The sequence below is a fragment of the Ostrea edulis genome, chromosome 1, assembly GCF_947568905.1.
Source record: "Ostrea edulis chromosome 1, xbOstEdul1.1, whole genome shotgun sequence".
Taxonomy (NCBI): Eukaryota; Metazoa; Mollusca; class Bivalvia; order Ostreida; family Ostreidae; genus Ostrea; species Ostrea edulis.
In genome coordinates, this window is record NC_079164.1 from 99,957,652 (window position 1) to 99,982,184 (window position 24,533).

A 24,533-nucleotide genomic window follows, 5' to 3' on the forward strand; every position below is an offset into this window, starting at 1 on the left:
TGTTGTGATATATTACACGTAAGTTAGCTATACTATAAGTGATATGTTACATGTAAGTTAGCTATGCTATAGGTGATATGTTACATGTAAGTTAGCTATGCTGTTGTGATATATTACACGTAAGTTAGCTATGCTATTGGTGATATATTACACGTAAGTTAGCTATACTATAAGTGATATGTTACATGTAAGTTAGCTATGCTGTTGTGATATATTACATGTAAGTTAGCTATGCTATTGGTGATATATTACATGTAAGTTAGCTATGCTATAGGTGATATATTACATGTAAGTTAGCTATGCTGTTGTGATATATTACATGTAAGTTAGCTATGTTATTGGTGATATATTACATGTAAGTTAACTATGCTTTTAGTGATATATTACATGTAAGTTAGCTATGCTATTGGTGATATATTACATGTAAGTTAGCTATGCTGTAGGTGATATATTACATGTAAGTTAGCTATGCTGTTGTGATATATTACACGTAAGTTAGCTATGCTATTGGTGATATATTACATGTAAGTTAACTATGCTTTTAGTGATATATTACATGTAAGTTAGCTATGCTATTGGTGATATATTACATGTAAGTTAGCTATGCTGTAGGTGATATATTACATGTAAGTTAGCTATGCTGTTGTGATATATTACATGTAAGTTAGCTATGTTATTGGTGATATATTACATGTAAGTTAACTATGCTTTTAGTGATATATTACATGTAAGTTAGCTATGCTATTGGTGATATATTACACGTAAGTTAGCTATGCTGTAGGTGATATATTACATGTAAGTTAGCTATGCTGTTGTGATATATTACACGTAAGTTAGCTATGCTGTAGGTGATATATTACATGTAAGTTAGCTATGCTGTTGTGATATATTACACGTAAGTTAGCTATGCTATAGGTGATATATTACATGTAAGTTAGCTATGCTGTAGGTGATATATTACATGTAAGTTAGCTATGTTATTGGTGATATATTACATGTAAGTTAGCTATGCTATAGGTGATATATTACATGTAAGTTAGCTATGCTGTTAGTGATATATTACATGTAAGTTAGCTATGTTATTGGTGATATATTACATGTAAGTTAGCTATACTATAAGTGATATGTTACATGTAAGTTAGCTATGCTGTTGTGATATATTACACGTAAGTTAACTATGCTATTGGTGATATATTACACGTAAGTTAGCTATGCTATTGGTGATATATTACACGTAAGTTAGCTATACTATAAGTGATATGTTACATGTAAGTTAGCTATGCTGTTGTGATATATTACACGTAAGTTAGCTATGCTATAGGTGATATATTACATGTAAGTTAGCTATGCTATTGGTGATATATTACATGTAAGTTAGCTATACTATAAGTGATATATTACATGTAAGTTAGCTATGCTGTAGGTGATATATTACATGTAAGTTAGCTATGCTGTTGTGATATATTACACGTAAGTTAGCTATACTGTAGGTGATATATTACATGTAAGTTAGCTATGCTATTGGTGATATATTACATGTAAGTTAGCTATGCTATAGGTGATATATTACATGTAAGTTAGCTATGCTGTTAGTGATATATTACACGTAAGTTAGCTATGCTATTGGTGATATATTACACGTAAGTTAGCTATACTATAAGTGATATGTTACATGTAAGTTAGCTATGCTGTTGTGATATATTACACGTAAGTTAACTATGCTATTGGTGATATATTACACGTAAGTTAGCTATGCTATTGGTGATATATTACATGTAAGTTAGCTATGCTATTGGTGATATATTACACGTAAGTTAGCTATGTTATTGGTGATATATTACATGTAAGTTAACTATGCTGTTAGTGATATATTACACGTAAGTTAGCTATGCTATTGGTGATATATTACACGTAAGTTAGCTATGTTATTGGTGATATATTACATGTAAGTTAACTATGCTGTTAGTGATATATTACATGTAAGTTAGCTATGCTATTGGTGATATATTACACGTAAGTTAGCTATGTTATTGGTGATATATTACATGTAAGTTAGCTATGCTGTTAGTGATATATTACACGTAAGTTAGCTATGCTATAGGTGATATATTACATGTAAGTTAGCTATGCTATTAGTGATATATTACATGTAAGTTAGCTATGCTGTAGGTGATATATTACATGTAAGTTAGCTATGCTGTTAGTGATATATTACACGTAAGTTAGCTATGCTATAGGTGATATATTACACGTAAGTTAGCTATGCTATTAGTGATATATTACATGTAAGTTAGCTATGCTATAGGTGATATATTACATGTAAGTTAGCTATGCTATTAGTGATATATTACATGTAAGTTAGCTATGCTGTAGGTGATATATTACATGTAAGTTAGCTATGCTGTTGTGATATATTACACGTAAGTTAGCTATGCTGTAGGTGATATATTACATGTAAGTTAGCTATGCTATAGGTGATATATTACATGTAAGTTAGCTATGCTATTGGTGATATATTACATGTAAGTTAGCTATGCTGTAGGTGATATATTACATGTAAGTTAGCTATGCTGTAGGTGATATATTACATGTAAGTTAGCTATGCTGTTGTGATATATTACACGTAAGTTAGCTATGCTGTAGGTGATATATTACATGTAAGTTAGCTATGCTATTGGTGATATATTACATGTAAGTTATCTATGCTGTTAGTGATATATTACACGTAAGTTAGCTATGCTGTAGGTGATATATTACATGTAAGTTAGCTATGTTATTGGTGATATATTACATGTAAGTTAACTATGCTTTTAGTGATATATTACATGTAAGTTAGCTATGCTATTGGTGATATATTACATGTAAGTTAGCTATGCTATAGGTGATATATTACATGTAAGTTAGCTATGCTATTGGTGATATATTACATGTAAGTTATCTATGCTGTTAGTGATATATTACACGTAAGTTAGCTATGCTGTAGGTGATATATTACATGTAAGTTAGCTATGTTATTGGTGATATATTACATGTAAGTTAACTATGCTTTTAGTGATATATTACATGTAAGTTAGCTATGCTATTGGTGATATATTACATGTAAGTTAGCTATGCTATAGGTGATATGTTACATGTAAGTTAGCTATGCTATTGGTGATATATTACATGTAAGTTAGCTATGCTATAGGTGATATATTACATGTAAGTTAGCTATGCTGTTGTGATATATTACATGTAAGTTAGCTATGTTATTGGTGATATATTACATGTAAGTTAGCTATGTTATTGGTGATATATTACATGTAAGTTAGCTATGCTGTTAGTGATATATTACATGTAAGTTAGCTATGCTATAGGTGATATATTACATGTAAGTTAGCTATGCTGTTGTGATATATTACATGTAAGTTAGCTATGCTATTGGTGATATATTACATGTAAGTTAGCTATGCTATTAGTGATATATTACACGTAAGTTAGCTATGCTGTTAGTGATATATTACATGTAAGTTAGCTATGCTATTGGTGATATGTTACACTGTAGTGAACTTTTGTAATACACATAAGTTAACCATACTATTAATGGAGTTTTGCGAGAACGACTGACTTTCAGAGTCAATGGCTGACTTGGACATTTAATCCTGCGTATTGTATGAAAGCACGAAATCATTGAATATATGCAATGTCGAATTGTTGGACAGAATATAGGGAACTTCTCCCTCGATCTTGAGCTAGCTTTTTAGTGATTTCTCTTGATCACGCAAATTAAGCAAAGACGAGCGTGTTCAAACCGCTGCATGTTACAAAATGGTGACAGTGTAGTGACTCTGGTGTTTGGCTGTCCAGAGGCTTGCTTCAGGTAGAGTATGTTTGGAACTCTGGGACTGTGTGTCCATGTTCGTACGTGGTTTCATCCTGGGACAACAGCGGTTGTTGTGGTGAACGTCAGATGCATTTGCTGAATAGGTGCCAAAAATCAGAGAAGACCCATGCTAAGCTTCAGGACGAAGCTTCCCTGAGCAGGGAAAGTGTAGCAGACAGTATATAGGGATTTTCTACGACCTCGCTAGTGAGCTAGCTTTTCTAGTGATACGAGTCTCTCTCTAAGCAATGGCGAGTGTGTTCAGATTGCTGCGTGTTACAACTTCTTTCAATTATCTGACAATTATCAAAACATAAAAACACAACGCTATTGATTCTTTTCATTTTTGCATGCATATCTGGGTGTAAAATTTTAACTCGCACAGATACCTTGATTCATTGTTTAAACTTTACAAAAAGTCATTGCATCATGATAAATCAAATGCTAGTTTATCATGTAGGAGTTTTGCGTTTTACTTTATCATGAAAATATATGACGTTGTTATACAGCTTTATTCAATCAAACATACACAGGTACAACACAGAATATGATAAACGTACCTACAATTTGGAATTTGTATTTAAACAATATTTCATTTTCTAATACATGTAAGTGAATGGGCAGCAGACATAGCCTAGCTATTTCAGCCCTCTCCCTAATTCGGAATTACATGTGCATCTGCACTAATGCAGATCTGTAGCTCTCTGGGAAAATATTTGGACATGCTAGAGAGCTACAAATCCACCCATTATAAAAACCTTCGATTTACGGTGCAGGTCACTGTATTCTTGCATCATAATATAAAAAATTCAATGTTTACTCCATCCTTAAGGCCCAAAAGATGCTTCATACCAGATTTGAAAAAAAAAATTAAATGGCAGTTACAGTATCAGAATGGTCAAGTGTTCACGCACGGCGCACGACAATGGATGCTGACCAATTGCATTAGGTCAGGTGATCTAAAAATATTTATGGGGATACTAGTATTAGGTCACATAGACTTTACTGTTTTAGAAAGTGTAAGAGTATGGAAATGAACTGGAACAACTCTATAATGTTTGGACAACTTGACCATTTTTGTACATTGCATCGGTTCATCACTTATTCATAGATCTGTCACAATAAGGTTTCCATATTATATGTTTGTGTCAAAGTCAGCCGTTGACTGTAAAAGTCAGCTCATCTCGCAAAAGTCCAGTGGTATATGATATTTTAGTGAAATTTTAGATCTGTGGTACATATTACACGTAAGTTAGCCTTGGTACTAATGAGGTTTTACATGTAAATCTGTCTTAGAAATGTATAAAAAAAAAAAAAAAAAAAAATTAAAATGGTTTGAGAAACTTTTAAACCACCCAGTCTGTAGGAGGTTTAGTATATCTAACTTACAGTATCAGCTTATCAGATAATAAAAGTAATGGAAAATTCAGCATCTTTAATGATCGAGAACTTATTGATGAACAACAAAACAAGCAAAAAGCTTTGTTTTTTGTTTCGAAACTTTGCATTTTGAAGTTTAACTTATTGGAACTTTCACACAAAACTTACCAATGTCAACAAAATCAATTTCTTGTCCGTGTAATTTTCCCAGGATATAAATAGGAAACTGGAGTCACACGTTGGATTGTTTGCTTTATCTTTCAATGACTGTCATATGCAATTTCATGATCAATGTTCCATTTTCATATTGATTTAGAGAATTTTAATCAAACTTAACTGACTTTTCTTTAGAGAAGGCCAGAATTGACCCCTGTGGCTATTATGGCTGGTCAGATGTTGGCAGAGAGGCTGTTTGGGGGTAGTCAGCTGCAGATGAATTATGATTTGGTGAGGATTCAGAGATCTTTTGTTTCATAGTGTGTAAAGGACAAGATTTATGAAGGCCTTTAATTGGCCCTGTTTATTTATTGAAAATAAAAAGTCTATGATTCTCATTTTTCGACACACAAAATATTTAGAAAGTACTGTATGACATGCCATGGTAATTTGTAAATCGTGAAGTTCACAAAGTATATCATTTTAGCCAATTTGATTTCATTCAAATAGATTAAAATTAAGATATTTTGCAAAATTTTGTATGGATTACAACCTTTGTTCTGATTTTTATGTATGTTTATTGGTAGAACTGTTATTGATACTTATTGTACATAAATTCTATGAAGTATTTGTCTAACTATAACACTTTCCAACAAAGATCTAAAGATCTAGAACTTTACAGATTTGGATATCATGCACTCCTATAAATCAAGTCTGTTTTTTTAAAAAAAATGCTCTGCATGCATTTAATCAAAGTAAAAGGTTTCTACTTTATACACGTTAATAATCATGCTTGAAATTTGACATAAGTAAGGCGTAAGTTTGAAATTGATTATGCATGAAGTGAGCATAATTCTTCAATGACAAAGTGTAGATTTACAATGTGGCTGCAGGTACCTACCACAGTTTTCACTCCCCTCGAGTACGGGGTAGTGGGTATGTCTGAGGAGGAAGCCACCTCAAAGTACGGGAAAGATAGCATTGAGGTAAGATTTTATAGCAGTCAGATTCAAACCACACCCACCCCTTCTCCTTGTGACCTGACAACTGTAACGAAACCCCACCCCTTTTCCTTGTGGTCTGACAACTTCATGGGGAAACTGCACCCCTTCTCCTTCCCTTCTCCTTGCGACCTGACAGCTGTAAAGGGAAACCCCACCCCTTCTCCTTGTGACCTGACAGCTGGAAGGTGAAACCCCACCCCTTCTCCTTGTGACCTGACAACTTTCAAAAGAAACTCCACCCCTTTTTGCAACCTGACAACTGTATGAAAAAGGGGTGATATCTCTTCACTTTTTATAGAAAGGTTCTATGTAAAAGCACTAAAGCAGAACTACTATGAAGGAAATCTCCTGATCTACATTGATAATGTTTAATAATTACAGCATAGTATGTGTCTATTACTATTGTTTTATTTCTAGTGAAGGCCTTGTAAGTTGTTATAACCAAACTATTTGTATTGATGCACTACAATAAATTATGTTCAAATTAAATTAATGTTCTAGTTAACTTACTCCTCCTCCTGGGGCCGCTAAAAAGATTCCTTCGGGCCTCTCTATCATGTACTGTTTGCTCCAGTTGTTACCACAGCATTCCTAAACTTCTGGTGCCAGCCTCCAAATTCATGGTCTTCCCCTTTTATGCTTTTCTTTGGAGTTTTATTACAGGGCTTGCCTAGTGATGTTGGTCTCTGGTTAATTGTTGGAGTTCATTTAAGTTGAGCTAATTCATCTTGTACTGAACTTAAGATTGAAAATTAGTGAAATAATATTTTTGAATTTTATGATTTTTCAATCAAACTTATCTTTAGATTTGTTTTCATATTATTCATATAGTTTGGGTTTTTTGGTGCCAATTTTGCTCAGCATAGTCAATTTTACCATCATAACTGTACCAACATAGACAGTTATACTGTCATAACAAATTGTCTGAATGTCCAGCATAAAATAGGGACATTTATTTATTAACAGATGAAGGTCGAGGTGTGCGAGATGCCAATTTTACGCTTGTGTAATGGAATGAACATGTAAATTAATGATGGAATGAACAAGTGAAGATAATGAACAGTGATCAATTATCTCATCAATCTTATGAAGAATACATATTAAGAGAAGAATAAACACGGACCTTGGACATACCTGAGGTGGGATCAGGTGCCTAGTACATTTAGGTCACACCCGCTGTGAGGCTTATCAACTAAACAGTTATATAGTAGTCAAAATCAGTACAAAACATGTCAGACAGCATTCAGCCTAGTGATAGCTTGTATTTACAAATTATCATGATCATTTTAACAATCATAGAATTTGACTTTAAGCGTGACTGTTGAAACTCTTGTAACGTTGACTCATTTTCAGTAGCCTGCCTTTATTTAAAAATTGATCATTCACAGAACATAATCTTGCTTATCAAATCAGTTGAGAGACATAAACATCCTATGCAGGTGATAATGGAATATTGCTACAAAAATATGGGAAGTTGATAATGGAAAAGATAAAGTCATAGTTTGTTGTTGCTAATCATGTTCAATAAAATATCCAAATATGAAGCAGATATAGAAGAATCTGTAGTTTCTTTCATTTCGAGTTCACTGGGATATATCGAATCAACATGTGAATGAAAATGAGTATTGTTCAGAAGAATACACAACTAAGTTAGCGAATAATGGAGCACAATTTTTGCCCATGGGAATTCTATCAGACTGTTGGAAGACCTGAATATGTGATGTAACGATTGAAGATGCAATGATTGGACATGTAATGTAACGTTGAACATGAGAGGATTGAACAAGTAATGCAATGATTGAATGTAATTGCTGAACATTAAATGTAATGATTGAATGTAATTACTGAACATGTAATGCAATGATTGAATGTAATTACTGAACATTAAATGTAATGATTAGGAGCACTTTAAAGTAAGGATTGAACATGTAATGTAATTACTGAACATGTAATGCAATGATTGAATGTAATTACTGAACATGTAATGCAATGATTGAATGTAATTACTGAACATGTAATGCAATGATTGAATGTAATTACTGAACATTAAATGCAATGATTGAATGTAATTACTGAACATTAAATGTAATGATTGAATGTAATTACTGAACATTAAATGTAATGATTGAATGTAATTACTGAACATTAAATGTAATGATTGAATGTAATTACTGAACATTAAATGTAATGATTGAATGTAATTACTGAACATGTAATGCAATGATTGAATGTAATTACTGAACATGTAATGCAATGATTGAATGTAATTACTGAACATTAAATGTAATGATTGAATGTAATTACTGAACATTAAATGTAATGATTGAATGTAATTACTGAACATTAAATGTAATGATTAGGAGCATTTTAAAGTAAGGATTGAACATTTAATGTAATGATTAAAAATTTAACAAATAATGTACATATTGAACATGTAATAATTGAACATGTAGTGAAATGATTGAACATGTACTGTAGCCATTGAACATTATAATGTAACAATATTGAACATGTAATGTCAAGATTGAACACGTAACAATTGAACATGTAATGATCAACCATGTAATGAAATAATTGAACATGTAATGTGGCGACTGAACATATAATGTAGTGTTTGAGCATGTAATGTTGGGTAGTTCACGTGCTTGAGATCATCGATAGTTATAAAAAACAAAACAAAAAAAACTGTAGCACTCTTGTTGCACATGCAGCGTTCTTTGATAGCGGGGAAAATTGTGAAGAAAGGCTGCAGTGTTGATTGGGTGCTTCTGCATCACAAAGGAATGACAAACTATCCTCTTTCACATTATCTCTGGATGTTGGACCTTGTCAATAGACGAGTGGAATGCTAGCTGCGCACTTTGGTACAATTGTTTGATGTCAGACACGGAGTGCAGAATGTTGGTGAACTTTATCTGTTTAATATGGCAATTAATGGCAGCCTAATATCGTGCTCTGATTAACAAAAATGCCAAAGTCGATAAAATGGATTCAATGCTTATGATGGAGAACAATGAGAAGATGTCACACCAAGTAAACACAGACCGCGGGAGTCCGTCAGCATGGAGTTATCGACCTTTTATACCAGTTCACAGCGGTTAAAAGAGACTATTCAACGTGCAGACGATCATAGGTTTCAACCAGACGACCATGAAATATGACAGGAAATAGATGAAGCTTTAGATTAAAGATATTGAAAGTTTATAAAAGAAAAAAAAAGAATGAAGGGAAAATAACATGTGGAATTTAGGCCAAATATTCGCTGAATGGTATAACCCAATGCCAGATTAATAAGAAATAACGTAACCATCTAGACGACCGGGGTAACCAGTGATAGGAATATCGATTATATCCCAAATATCACCCCCCAAAGGGCCAGAAGTTGTAAATAGTCATAGCAAAGGTGGCCAGCGCATCGATGCCTCTCCATGGCCTTGGTGTTAGGCTGTAATTAGACTGTCCTTAGCCCAAAAATGATAGCTTTGGGAGACAAGCCTGTTGATTGGTGTTCTGCTGATTGGTAGGTTTCCCCTGGAAACTCCTTGTGAGTTATGTGGTCTAACATCGGCAAACATCTCATCCCGTGTGTATCGGATAAAAAAGTACTGCTGAACAAATATCTGAAGATGATTATTGTTTGGTAAATTGTCGGTATCTTGACTATTGCTACAAGTTTGTACATCTGTTAGAATGCTAGATTTGTGGTACAGATGCACCCAATATGACACAACAGATTGATTCTCTGTATAAATTAGTGTGTTTGATTAAGATTTGTAATTATTATCATACAAAATTGCCTTGTCCAAAATATTGTCTAGAATTTGTTGTCAGAACACAATTTCTTGCCCATTTTTTAGGATCTATACTCGTAACTTTTTATTTTGGTAGTTGCAGTTTTGATCGATCACTGCGTTATTACAGTCGGACACTAAAGGCCTTGTACATAGTCGGACACTAAAGGCCTTGTACATAGTCGGATACTAAAGGCCTAGTACATAGTCGGATACTAAAGGCCTAGTACATAGTCGGACACTAAAGGCCTAGTACATAGTCGGATACTAAAGGCCTAGTACATAGTCGGACACTAAAGGCCGAGTACATATTCGTGTACAAAGGGGTAATTTCTTAATGTTCCTTCCAGTTTTATACCTCAGCCCTTTCTATTTTGGAAACCAATTGTAACCCAGCATTACTGCAAGTTTGATAACGGCCCTAGGGCTAAGCATAGGTCTAAATCCGTGGTACTCCAACTACAGCCGGTGATGTCTCAATATCAGTGGAAAAACAAACAAACAAACAACCTTTCACAAAAATATGACGACTATGATGAATATTTATGAGTGATGTGAGAAATTTACGAATTGGATGTTACGAAATTGTTAACATTGTTTTCTTCAACAGAGTAATAGTAAATACTCAGTGAAACAGGTGCTTGTTTCTTTTGTGGTTTAAGAATACAAGCAAATAACGCATGTTTAGAAAATGTATTTACACTGTAAAACATGGTGGTCTATTGAGGAAGCCGTTTACAACGAAGAAAAAAGGGGGAAAGAATTTGACGAGATGAAGAACTATTTTCAAACAAAATGCAAACTGCTCTCCTTACTATTCAACAATTGCAAGCACCGTGTATTACCAACGCAATCTTTGATCTGTTAATAATTCATATTTAAATCGATACGGGATTTCCTTCTCTCGACCGAATTAGGTTTCTCCAGCTTTCAGTGACCTTCATCAGTCCAGATTTCATTTAACGAATTATTCGTGTCTTTGAATAGTGACTGAATGAATTATTTTGGACAATGTTTCTAATCATCTTATCATTTCTTAATTTTTTTTGCTTCGCATAGAGTTCTTAAATGAAAATCAATATAAATGTATATATATAGATGTATATAAATTTCAGGTGTACCACGCTTTCTACACGCCACTGGAGTTTGTAGTCCCCCAGAGAAAGGCCTCCCACTGTTACATTAAGGTATACAAAAGTGAAAATAGTCTACGATATAGCTACCCGGTATAAAATTAGCAGTCGATTTGAAATATCTTAAAGAGTTTATCAACAGTACACAAAGTTACAATTTTATAACGCAAACGCTTTCATTTCAGAATCCTGAGGATTATAAAATGAAAGCGTTTGCTTTAAAATTTTAACTTTGTGTACTGTTGATTTTATTTCTTTTAATATTTTATACCGGACACTGATTTTTGAAAAAATTATTTGGATAATAAGAAAGCTGGTAAACATGCAGTTCCAAAATATATACAAAGCACTTTCGTTCTCTGGATTTTTAAAAACATCCATCCTCAGGTGAATACAAATTGAATATTTGGATGTTAAAATCCAGAAAGCGCAAGAGTGATTTGAAGATATTTTGGAACTGCCTATTTTCCTGCTTTTTTTATTTTAATTATTTTGACATCAACTCTTTCTTTCTTGATTATATATATATATATAAAGCACAGAAATAGCAATGAACTCTTAAATAAACATAACTGCCCTAAGTGAAGAAATATTTAATATAAAGCACAGAAAATTTCACTTTATGTGGATACCCACTTCCGCCCCTACCCGGGGCTGAACTCACGACCTGCGGAACCAACCTAGATGGTCGAGCGGTCTAGCGCGCTGGTTACATGCTGCTAGGAGATTTGGTTCCGCAGGTCGTGAGTTCAACCCCGGGTAGGGGCGGAAGTGGGTATCCACATAAAGTGAAATTTTCTGTGCTTTATATAAATATATATATAAATTCAAGAAACACAAAACTCTAATAACATTTCACTGTTGGTGCTAAACGGAACAGCCATGGAAGAACAAAAGTGTAATGCCATAACATAAAAACGAAAGAGTGCACAATGCTGAAAAAATATACACTGTAATTGTCCAATTCTTGAATTGATTTTCAATGAAACATCATAAACATAAACTTATTAATAAAAGTTGTACAATCTGAACTGGTGTTAAACAGTTCATATCTTTTCAGATCTATCTAATTGTAAACAGCGTAGGTATAATCACTATAGATGCTATTTGATCATGTTGTCACTTCGAGAAAAAATGAATTACAATTACTGATTAATTTCTTGTGTTTGTTTGGTGATATTAACCTAGAGGTAAGATCAACTTCTCGGGCATTGAATGAGGTGCACTTGTGTTGTCTGAGACGGAAATGCACATGCAGACGCCATGCTCGACAGTGTTCATACGCCTAACAGATTTATAGTGATTCGGTCTTTGCATATTTATAAGCAAATATACTTAAAAACTCTCTAATGCATTTTATCACAAGGGTATATAAACCTCAAATTATTTTCGACGCAACCTGCATACTTATCAAGAGACATATATCACATAAAACAAATATTACACACCACGAAAAAAAAAACCGACAAATATTAATAATCTGCATTGTTAACACGAATGATACACTGATAGAGTTTGTACCATCATCGGGTCGGTATGAAAATAGATTTTTTTTCTTCAAAATTATAGAAATCAGACAAAGAAGGTGTTGCACGTCTCATGTTAATTTCCCTAAAGGTGTTGCATGAAAAATCGATAAAATCAAGTTATTCAAATTTATGATAAAACCAATTGGAACTTATGTCTTGATTTAAAAATTTGTGAAAATTAGTTTAAAAGACGTGTATTGACAAAAATTAGCCAAATAATTCGAGTTAAAATCAAGCAATAAGCGATTTATATGATTTTTAGCGTTAAAATGGAGGGGTATCCTCGAATTTCAGAAAAACTGCCTCCGTGAAACAAAATGAATTTAGCATGAATATGTTCAAGTTTTTCTCCAAAAAAAAAACTGTCGCTTTGAAATTTTGTTTCACAAGGGCTTTTTTGTTGTTGTAAATTTCAAAAAACCGAAACGATTTCACTGATATTATTTTCAACTTCACCTGTACGTTTATTTTCCTTTATAATGTATGGACTACTGCGTGGTTCAATGGGTAAGCTCCTCGACTTTTATAGGTAACGATTACTTCTTTTTTGAAACGCCTAGGTTCGAATCCCTCACGAACACAATTTTTTTCATATTACGTTTTCCATTTAGATGGGTTGTTTTTTTTTTTCTTAATTGAAACACACTTTTAGTTTTTATAAATGTTTCTTGTCAAATCTCTCTTTATTACAATGTGCCGACTTTAAAATAAGCTTCCAACCTGGACACTGTTTATTTTGTGAATAGGACTCCCAACAAACACACCGAATACAGCATGCAATACCTGTGTTTAAATAGTCAAGGTTGTACATGTATGTTTTTCTGAGTGAAAGCATTGACAAAGGCATGGTGCCTTTTACGAAAAACGTTGTAAACGTTGCAAAGCTTTGAAAGAAAAACTTTAAGGCCAAACAGGGAAATAACCGTTAAACAGTTTAAGTGGATAAGATGATGTATATTCCAGTAGCAAAGTGCTGTAATGGTGAATCAATGTTTTCAAATGGTATTAATGCGTATTAAACTTCTCATATTTTGTTTTGTGGTCAGAGTTATGTACAGTTGCCAACTGCTGGTTGTAGAAAATAATGCATACGAGTATAAGAGCTTTTAGACTGTGGTAATATAGAATATCAAATAATTGATACACTCGTAACATGTAACCGTATACATTGTATTTGATACTCAGGGGGAAAACCAATTTAATTTTCACGATTTCAAAAATTGTGTTTTGACTACATGTATAATGTATTGACACATAAAATGTATTAAGCTTGCCCTTAGTACTGGGGAATCCTACAGGTATTTAAAATGGCAAATAAACAAAGAGTATAAATATGGATGAAGTCAGTTCTACGTCACAAGTGCTGGCACGGAGCTCCGATTAGGGAAAATTCTCGCTTTGGTGCAACACCCTCTTCAGTGAGAAAACTTCCAAAACAACGTGATTGTGAAATAAAATGGTGGGAAGATGGTGATTTGGTAGCAGGGGACAGTTTCGCACTATAGGCCCGGTCAACTTTTTAAAAAAAAATGGAAATACCCCGTATTTGAAGTGATATTACATGTGTAAAAATGTATACAATAATTTTAGGATGCATGTCAAATGTAGCTGAGTGCTTAGTAAAAATGTTGATATACAACATGTAGGTGTCACCATGATTCCTAGCATATAGATGGGTGCAAATACGAAACTAAGACACGTGGTCAGTTGCTGAAGAAATTCCGGTGAAAACATTCAGGGTCTAGCAAAAGGTCTGTAGCTGTGAGGGAAGGTGGATGACCCCATATGAGAGGTAGATTTTTGAGAAGGGCAGATAGGGTTCTTGATTGTGCACAGTGTCTAAATCCCCATGTTTGGTACTGTGATGGTGTGGGGGTGGTGCGGATTAGCCCAAATGAGGGAAAATCAATGCAAAAAAGGGGAACCTGCTCAGAGCATGTTTTGTGCACCAGCATCAGTATTTATAGATTACATGTAATTTAGGGTCATAATTTATTAACTACACTAGTATGAAATACAAGTATTGACATAAAAGGGAAATATGATTTTTCTTTAGTCTGTCATAATCTGACTTTGGTGTATACCCCCTATCCACATGTTTCAAAACCAAAGAAACTGTCCCCTGCCACCTTTGAGTGTACTTGGTAATGCGTACCATTGTGGATTCGGATGTAGTAAATAGTACCGACAACGAAAAATAATATGATTACTACAAGAACACGATTAAACTACAAAATCAACTCAGCCATTGATAAACAAATGATTAATTGATTTTATATTGTTTAACCTCCTCCCTCTTGAGAATTTTTCACTCATATGGAGATGTTGCCTTTGCCGGTGAAGGGCTGCAAAATTTCGGCCTATGCTCAACGCTTATGGCCTTTGAGCAGGGAGGGATCATTATCGTGCCACACCTGCTTTGACACGGGGCCTCGGTTTTTGCTGTCTCAAATGAATATCGCACCAAAATCAACAATCCAAATGGTGAGTGGGAGAGAAGTCTAAAAAAAAAAGATGCGGTATTAGTTTTCAAGCTAATACAGTTCTCAAGGATAAACAAATTAAAGCGTCAATAGAGAAGTAGGCCAGTGTAATCAACAATCGGTACCATTAATAGACGAGATCAAAAGTAGTTGGGATGGTAGGGGTAAAAATCCCAAAGTTTTTGACTTCCGGCATCGGTTATATGATTTTTTGGGGTCGATTTTACTTTTTTAATGTGCATTTAAAGTGGCATTTAAAGACTACGGTACATGCACACTGTCATGTGTGAAAAGACAATAGAAAAGTTATATAGTGTTATTTGTACTTGATAATCGATTTAAATGAACATTCATCATATTTAGTTTCAGGGATTTGATTTAAAACATTTATCACACATTGAACTTTTAATCTTGGCCCTAAGCGTCATACGGATACAAATGACAGTGCCACTTTGATAGCTACCGTTGTATATGTACAATAGAGTACTGTTTTTACAGTCTGGCACAGTTCTGCTTTCATAAACATCGACATAACTTTCTAAAAGGACATGTATTCATTTCAAAACACTTTGTAGCCGCGTCAATGGCTTTCTTTTACAGTATACAATGTACTTGGTTTGTTAAATGATAAAAATTCAGTAGAATTTACCCACTTTCACTTGAATTCTGTCTATCTAGTTTGATTGATTATATTAAAACTTCCTTTTTAAATTTTTTTTTTTTTATTTTATTTTATTTTTTTTTTTTTTTTTTTTTTGCGCCTTACTGCACAATTTACATTTTAAGATTAAATGAGAACTGGAATTTGTTTACATTTTAAGACTAAATAAGAACTGGAATTTGTTTACATTTTAAGACTATATATGAACTGGAATTTGTTTACATTTTAAGACTAAATTGGAATTGAAATTTGTTCAATGCTAAGGCGTTCTGCACTTAAAAGTAATATGACGTAATTATGGAGAAGTTACGAAAATTTGGATATTTATGGTACCAGAGTTCGGGCCCAACACGGGTTTTTAGCCCCTATGTTGAGAAGTATTGTGACGTGTATATAGAAAAGGCATGTGGCATTTATTTAGAGATTTAATGATTTATTGTGACATGAATATAGAAAAATTATGGGACATGAATGCAGATAAGTATTGTGACGTGAATTTGGAGAGGTCATTCATATTGTATTTCCCTCCGCAGAGATTCATGACATGACATATATAATCATAACATTACAAAATTACTAATTGTGTAGAAGTACAATTAGGTACAAGAAAAATTATGAGGAAGTTATAAACATATATACATAGTAGAAAGGGAAAAAAGTACATAACAGACAGAATCCTATTTATGTGTTCATGGAGGATAATGCTCGGGAGAAGATGACCCTTATTGATTTTGAGGTCACGTGGTCAAAGGTTAAACTGGACTTAGTAATATATTGTCTCCTATATTTTGAGAACTATTTGCTTGATTGATACCAAATTTGGTACACTGGTACAGCATATGGAGTAGATGACCGTTTTGATTTTTTAGGTCACATGGTCAATCTACTCTTGACATAGGAATATATTGTCTGCTCAATATTTTGAATTGGTGATACTACTATCAGTTAAATGATGCATGTGTATAACCCTTTTCAATTTTGCACCATGGGGGCATATGTGTTATACAAACGTCTCTTTGTATTCATTCTTGATTTATATAAAGGTGTGACCATTGGGCCGAGCGAAGCATTTGTAAGTCCCAAGTGATAATCATATTCAGTAAAGTACTTTGAATTAGAGATATTCTCCCACCTTTACATATACCTTTACATATATTATTTATGAAATTCCTCAGGCGCTAAACGCCCAGTAACATTCAAATATTAGCATAAGATTTTTTTTTTGTTGGTTTTCAAGGTTGCGCTGAGGCTTGAGGGGTTGATAAAGCATGTGATGTTACAGTTTGAGATGTCACGGTACATTTACATATGTGTGATCAAAATGTATTTTACATCTTACAACACGACTTTATGCATATTCATATAACACTAGAAGTATAAATAACGGAAACGCCACATTATCAACAATAAATACGAATGAAGGAATGCGAAAACTTGTCTGCTTATCAAAAATGTTTGTTGTACTTTCCAAACTATTTTATCTACGTGTTTTTCGATAAAGTAGCGCAGTCTTGTATTTTTAGGTATAAAAACTCATGAACTCGTTGGTGAACTCTTTCATCTATTTAGTCGTAGATTACTGTTTTACTATATAATGATTTACTAAAGGATGTTACAATTATAATTATACAAATCATTTTGAACAAATTGAATGTTTGAATTAAAATTGTATATCAGAGTCTTGTATTGTGGTAATAAAATTCAAAACTCGAATAACTGTTGAAGCAACTAATGAATCGAGTACTTGGAACTCCTTGTGAGACTTCATACGAATTAAAACGGAGAGAGACGAGGATACCTATAATTGAACAAATTGGCGGCGCCCTTACTGCTCACAGAATTTTCATTGAACGTATATAGTAATTTTAAGGAGTTTATGGATTTTAAAGGGACTGGTTCACGTTTTTTGAAGAAGAAAAATTCTTAATTTTAATGTTAAACATTAAAACTAATATGTATACGGTGTGGCCGTTGGACCGAGCGAAGCATGTAATGGTCATTGGAGTGTCCCAAGTGGTAATCATAATTCCGTTAAGTACGGTAAATTATGAGTTAATTTAAAAATATATATTTTGCATGAAATTTTCCTTGCGCTAAACTCAGTGACCCAGTAACATCTCAATATTAAAAGGGTGTATATGGGGGCAACAGTTTTACAGGATCCGCCTATTCATTGAACGCGGGAAATAAAACACAAGGCGACGTAAACTGTGCCTTGTGACGTCACATTTAGCCTCGACTTTTTTCTCTTTATCAAAGCAAACAATTATAAACAACAATAATACATTCCGTATGCAATAAGAAAGGCCGTTAAAACTAAACAAAATTAACCAATAAATTCAAAATGGTAAAAAGGTAACCGTAATTTTATCGTATATTCTTATTCAAAGAAACTCATGAACTCGTTCATCTATTTAGTCGTATTACGGTTTTATATGTATTTATTTGCTAAAACTTGTTACAATGATAATTATACTATTCACTTTGAACAAACTGAGTGTTTAAATTACGAATTGCACGTCAGAGTCTTCTATTATTGGCATTCAAAATAAAACACGAATAACTGTTGAAGCAGGTAATGTAAAAATAAATGGAGGCGCCCATATGGATCACGAAAATTTCAGTGAACGTATATAGAGATTATCTCTTTTTCTTTTGCTGATTTTGACTTTTTTCTTTTACATACGTGTTACCTTTAGAGCCTTGCTTCGCGGACGGGCCTTCGGCCCGTCCGAGCTTCGCTCGGTATAACTCATTTAAGGGTACCTGTAAAGTTCGAAACGAAACGAAACGAAATCTACCGAAACGAAACCTGCCGAAACGAAACGAAACCCACCGAAACGAAACGAAACCTACCGAAACGAAACGAAACAGATTGTATAATCGAACTCTTTTAATTATAATAATTAAAAATGGTAACTTAGGCCCCTGTTAAAGTTTACACATATAAATAAAATTCGCCTCCCCTTTGATGTTGGCTTTCGACTTGACTGATACAAAGTTTTAAAAGTTGGAAGGGGGGGGGAGTAAGCACAAAGTACATAGATACCATGTGCAATTAGCTTCGGATCCATAAATTTCAGAACGGAAGGTTACAGTCTCACAGGTCAGAAGTCTGGGTAAACACACTAAACGAGGGATGGGGTCGTCGGCGTTGGATCCGCTTTTGGGCATGAATACATGTTTCAGTATTTTTTGCTCTAAAGACAAATATATGTATACATGTGGATATTGTGTATTTGTATGTAGTATATCAAACGGTGGATTCTGAATATGTCCTCCCATTCTTTTTGTGATTTCTGCTTAAAGTTCCCTTGTTCATAAGCCTTTTCAGTTTACAAAATGCCGACCACCTCCTAATATTATTGCATTAAAAAAATTCTGTTTTCCGTCCCGTTTTCAATTCCCCGTCTTAGCAACACCCAAAATGTATAGAGTTTTTCCATTATTGAAAGTAGTCGCACCTCAGCAGTTAGAGATAAAATAAGAGGTTGATAGCTCTTCCTGCTTTCAATTTTCTCAGACACCAGCTTCTTCAAACAATGTATCTATGCCCAAAGGCGAATCCAACGTCGGCGACCCCACCCCTCGTATAGTGTGTTTCCCCAGATCTCTGAGACTGTAACCCTCGGTTCTGAAATTTATGGATCCGAAACTAATTGTGCATGGCATTTAATCAACTACGGATATGTACTTTGTGCTTACCCCCCACCCCCACCCCCTTTCCAGCTTTTAAAACTTTGTAACAGTTAAGCCGAAAGCCTACATCAAAGGGGAGACGAATTTTATTTATATGTGGTAACTTTCACAGGGGCCTAAGATACCATTTTTAATTATTATAATTAAAAGAGTTCGGTTATACAATCTGTTTCATTTCGTTTCGGTAGGTTTCGTTTCGTTTCGGTGGGTTTCGTTTCGGTAGGTTTCGTTTCGGTGGGTTTCGTTTCGTTTCGGTAGGTTTCGTTTCGTTTCGGTAGGTTTCGTTTCGTTTCGGTAGACTTCGTTTCGATTTCGTTTCGCACTTTACAGGTACCCACTCATTTAATGTTGATAGCCAAAATTTTGACCTTCTGCAAACAACGACTCGGAGTCTTTTTATGTTTACAAAAAAAAAGTGAAATGTTAATTTTGCACAGTCACAAATTCAACTTTTAGATGACATATTTTACCTACAGAATACTTGAAATGCGATAGATATGATAAAACTTAGACCGATATCCATTTCTTTTGAAAACTTTGTAAACCATAACATACCACAATCTTTGTAAACAAATACATGTAATAAAATCTCTAAAATGCGCTTCTGTGATAATGTATAGCCTTAATTTGTTTGTGAATCCTTTTTAAAACACATCAGACAGTAGATTTTGATCATTAAAAATGAAAAACAAAATTTGGGGGAAATCGTGAATCAGTTCCTTTAATGTGTGCTCTTACTTGTAAGAGAAGATGCACATTCAGTGTATCACATGCTGTTTTTATTTTAGCTCACCTGGGCTGAAAACCCCTTTGAACTTTCCTATCAAAAGTTGTCCAGCGTCTGCCTACTATCTGCTGAAACTTTTCACATTTTTAACTTCTTTAAAGTACCAGATGACAATTTTTAAACGAATTCGGCACAAGGCATCTGTCGGTAAAGAGTATTCTAGTTTTCTTCCAAGGGGACATAGTAAGAAATATTCAGAAAAAAAGTGGGGTGTTTAAAGATATTTTTCTCAAAAACCACGGGTGTACCGTGAAGTCAAACTTTGCATGAAAGCTTCCTCATGGAATGAAGATTGAAGTTTGTTAACAACATGTGGGGCCATAACAGGGGTTTTGCCTTTGGTATCTCTACAAATTTCATTGATAACCATTTCTACATGAATGTGTTGCGGTTGTATAAGAAATAAACTTCATTTTTGAAAGTACATGAGGATATGAACCGCAACACTTCACGCCGGTATATTTTTCACGATTGTCAACGCGCTTCTTGAAAAGTAGGTCGGCGTCACGTGCCACAGTTCATACCCTCGTGTATTTCAAAAAATGAAATTTATTTCTTGATTATACAGGAAAAACTTCTTAAGACACATATGGGTACAATTTGTCAAATTGATAAACAAATATCCTTATGTAGTGTAGATTCAAATTTATTCACACTCATGGCCCCGCGCCAGAGCATAGCTGTAATAATGATATACACGTGTAATAATTTACACCGGAATATATAATATGTATACGAAAACTCCTCGAGCACCACTTATATATTTTGTCAAGTTAATTTGCAAGCATCCTTATTTAGTATAGATTCGAATTTGTTCACTCATTATAGCCCCTATGCAAGACCATCAGTGGCGTAGCTACACTGTAGCACTGCATGCGTGTGCTTAGAAATATTTTCGTTAAGTTTTTATTACATATTACGAAAAGTGTACTCAGCTGCCGCCCCCCAGACACCCTGCTTACAAATATTTCAAACCTAGCTACGCCACTGCACATGCTAGGGGGTTATAGTTTTAAACAAAGAACAATTTGGAAAATTCTTTCTTAAATTATAAGGATATGCTGCTTGCTCAAGTACTAGAACCACTAGTTTTAATGTAATGAAAAGGGGGGGGATACAACAGCCTAAGGTTAGCGATGTGTCCCATGGGCCTCTTCTTTACGTATTGACAACAAGTGTCCATATCCTAGTATTTCGTGTAGGAGATTATGATTTATACATCTTATAGGTGTCTATGATTAAACAAAAGCTTTATCCCGTTTGATTTAGGGGCTATTTTACTGCTGCATCTGGTGCGACTTCCGTCTAAGTCCAAATTATGACCACAGGGTCTCCTTTAGTTAGGTTTATCGGGTTATTTCATGGGAAGTAATTCGCAGTCAGACCATGATGACTAAAAAGAAAAAAGGAAAAAAAACTCCGATGTTTGAAATCTACAGAAAAGTAAAACAATTTGCCACCTGCAGCTCTAACTTGTTTGATATTTCAAAAGCTTTGTAAAATATTGACATGATAATTGGCGAGCTTCTTCGATGAAAGTTTCATAGAGATAAGCCATCTGTTTCAAGTTTAAAAGTCTGTGTCATTGTATGTTTGAAGCCAAGAACATGAATGATATGTGTTAAGCTGAAAACACTAAATGAACCTGCTTTCTGTAAAGGCATCAATTTAAAACTGCTGATGCGATCTTTGAGACATATAGCTGCACAGTGCAAGGCAGAGGAAGCAAGGTTACGAACCGTGTCGACACCGCATTAGTGTTAATGATACGAAGCTCATAGCAGATGGTATAGACATACAAACCCGCACAAAGTGTGGCTGTGCTGTCTGCGGATAGACGTTCTAACTGTAAAGCCTCACAACAGCTAGTTTTTTATTTACTTACTGCGCTCCTTCTCTGAAGTTCCGTTAGATAACGATTTTTAATCTTTATTTTCATCTGATTAATTTTCAAACGAAAAGTACGAAATTTTGTTATGAGTAATGTAACAGTTTAAACGATTAGTTTGTTTAATGCGAGATACTGTGAATAATGCCAATTCGCCGCCTGTAATGAGCACAATTATAGACTTCTCACTGTCTTACAACAACCTTTGACTTTTCTGAATGTTTTTATGTTAACTTATGGGAACTATTATCTTAAGCGGCGATGATGTCACTTTTATCCGGGGGTTATGTATTCTAATTGGAATTAAGTTATATTTTGTTTAGCTGAATGGTGCAAACTCTTTCGTCATTGTCTTGTACTTTTTGTAGTTTTAATGAAAACGGTGGCAATTGATTGAATTTCAGGCGGTATGTTTCGAAGACCGTGTGTTGGGGCTTCACTTGATTGGTCCAAATGCCGGTGAAGTTATTCAGGGCTTCTCAGTTGCTTTAAGGTAACTAAATTTAGAACAATGACCAGCAGATGATCTATATAGATATGAAATGTATAATTTCATCTCTCACGATATTTGGGACAGGAGAAATGTTTGCCCCGATAACATGTTGATTAAATGATTATACATTAAAATGTGAAAAACCAAAGTGCAACCGGTGATGTTTGATATTGTATTTGTGTGTCTGCCTATTTAATGCATTTTAGTGTCATCGCCTATTATAAACAGATTGTAGGTCGGGTCTTTCACCTTTAATGGAAATTACATATGATATAATGATTTATTGACCAGTTATGGACGCACTAGGGGTAATACAATACATAGAATACTTATGATTATAAGAGACATAGACATAAGACATACCGGTATAATAATGTTTTGTTCACACAATACATTTTATATCGATTGTGAGTGGAGAGAAGAGAACAATAAAAAGGAGAGTATGATATGACTAGATGTCGCGCCAGTATATCTACCATTGTTATAACATACATATTAGAGTTGATCACAAAATTGCAAAGGATACCAAGGGACAGTTCTTGAGAATCTCTTAATATTTAAAATTAAATATTACAAGATCCATATTGTATCTTATGATAGATATATTTTTATTTGATATTGAATTTTATTAAAGATGTGGTGCAACGTGGAGTGGTATCTCCAGAAGCGTAGGGATACATCCTACGTCAGCAGAGGAAGTCGTCAAACTTCACATCACAAAAAGGTCAGGGCTTGACCCCACTGTCACCGGATGCTGAGGTTAATTCACCCTGTTTGTGCTCGGCTAGCGTATCTGGTATTGGTTTAGTGGTTGTGAGTGTATTATTTATTTCTTTTGAAGACGCAATCAAATGATGTATTTTGATTTGTATTTAATATAACATATATTGCATACATTGCTGTGATTTGTGCTGTGCGTTTCCATACCGGTCCCAAATGACTTCTTCATTGCGCAATCACGGGACTAGATCATTTTCTGTAATTCTGTAAACACAAACTGGTGAATGTGAGGTTATTACAACATCAAAGAAAGAATGTCTGACGAATTAAATGTGATTGCCAGTAAATGTTAATGTGGAAAATTGCCGATGCTAGCCGGATGTCGAACAGGGAAGGATTTTGGTGGACTTTGTCACTCACCTGGTATGACGATCCGAATCTAACCTTGTCAAAGAGAGTCAGATCTGATTCAACAGGTGTCACGTGCTTCCGCTTTGACCTAGCTTGTCATGTTATTTTTACATGTGTCGATTTCTACTGTCATATTGCATTTTTGCAGTGCCATTAAACCATTTTGCTGATTGTGAGTATGCGAGTTATCTGTACAGTGATCACGATGGAGGGCCCTGTTGCATTGATTGTCCCGTTATATAGCGCTTCTTTCTCTCATTACAGCATACCTGAGTCTTATGCGTTCTCTGCGGATCTGGTCGCGCCCTTTTCTAGATATCCGTCTCCATTTCCGATATTATTAATACTTTAACGACTATCTGACCGCCAATAAGCAATGTTTTGTTTTTCTATTGTCACATGAAATACTTTTTTCGTTAGGTAATGCTTATTTTTTGTACCATTGGATCCTACATTCTTTGCAGTAATTAAGGCATGCTTTACGATAACATAGCGTGGAAATTGTAGTGTTTCATTTAATCAGTCTTAATAAATAA

The 24,533-nt window shown here is 34.3% G+C and overlaps 1 protein-coding gene across 2 annotated transcripts in view; it reads left to right on the plus strand.

Moving 5' to 3' along the window:
• Nucleotides 1–24,168, plus strand: part of LOC125670528 (thioredoxin reductase 2, mitochondrial-like) — a 38,649-nt gene extending 14,481 nt beyond the window's left edge. Inside the window, exons 13-17 of one of the 2 annotated variants that reach the window (XM_048905739.2) lie at nt 5,594–5,689; nt 6,292–6,384; nt 11,309–11,380; nt 22,778–22,866; nt 23,501–24,168. In XM_048905739.2, the coding sequence (XP_048761696.2) occupies nt 5,594–5,689; nt 6,292–6,384; nt 11,309–11,380; nt 22,778–22,866; nt 23,501–23,624 (474 nt within the window). In that variant the 3' untranslated portion in view covers nt 23,625–24,168. The remainder of the gene's footprint in view (nt 1–5,593; nt 5,690–6,291; nt 6,385–11,308; nt 11,381–22,777; nt 22,867–23,500) is intronic. The other variant, XM_048905743.2, reaches the window with a different exon arrangement.
• The last annotated feature ends 365 nt before the right edge of the window (nt 24,169–24,533 follow it).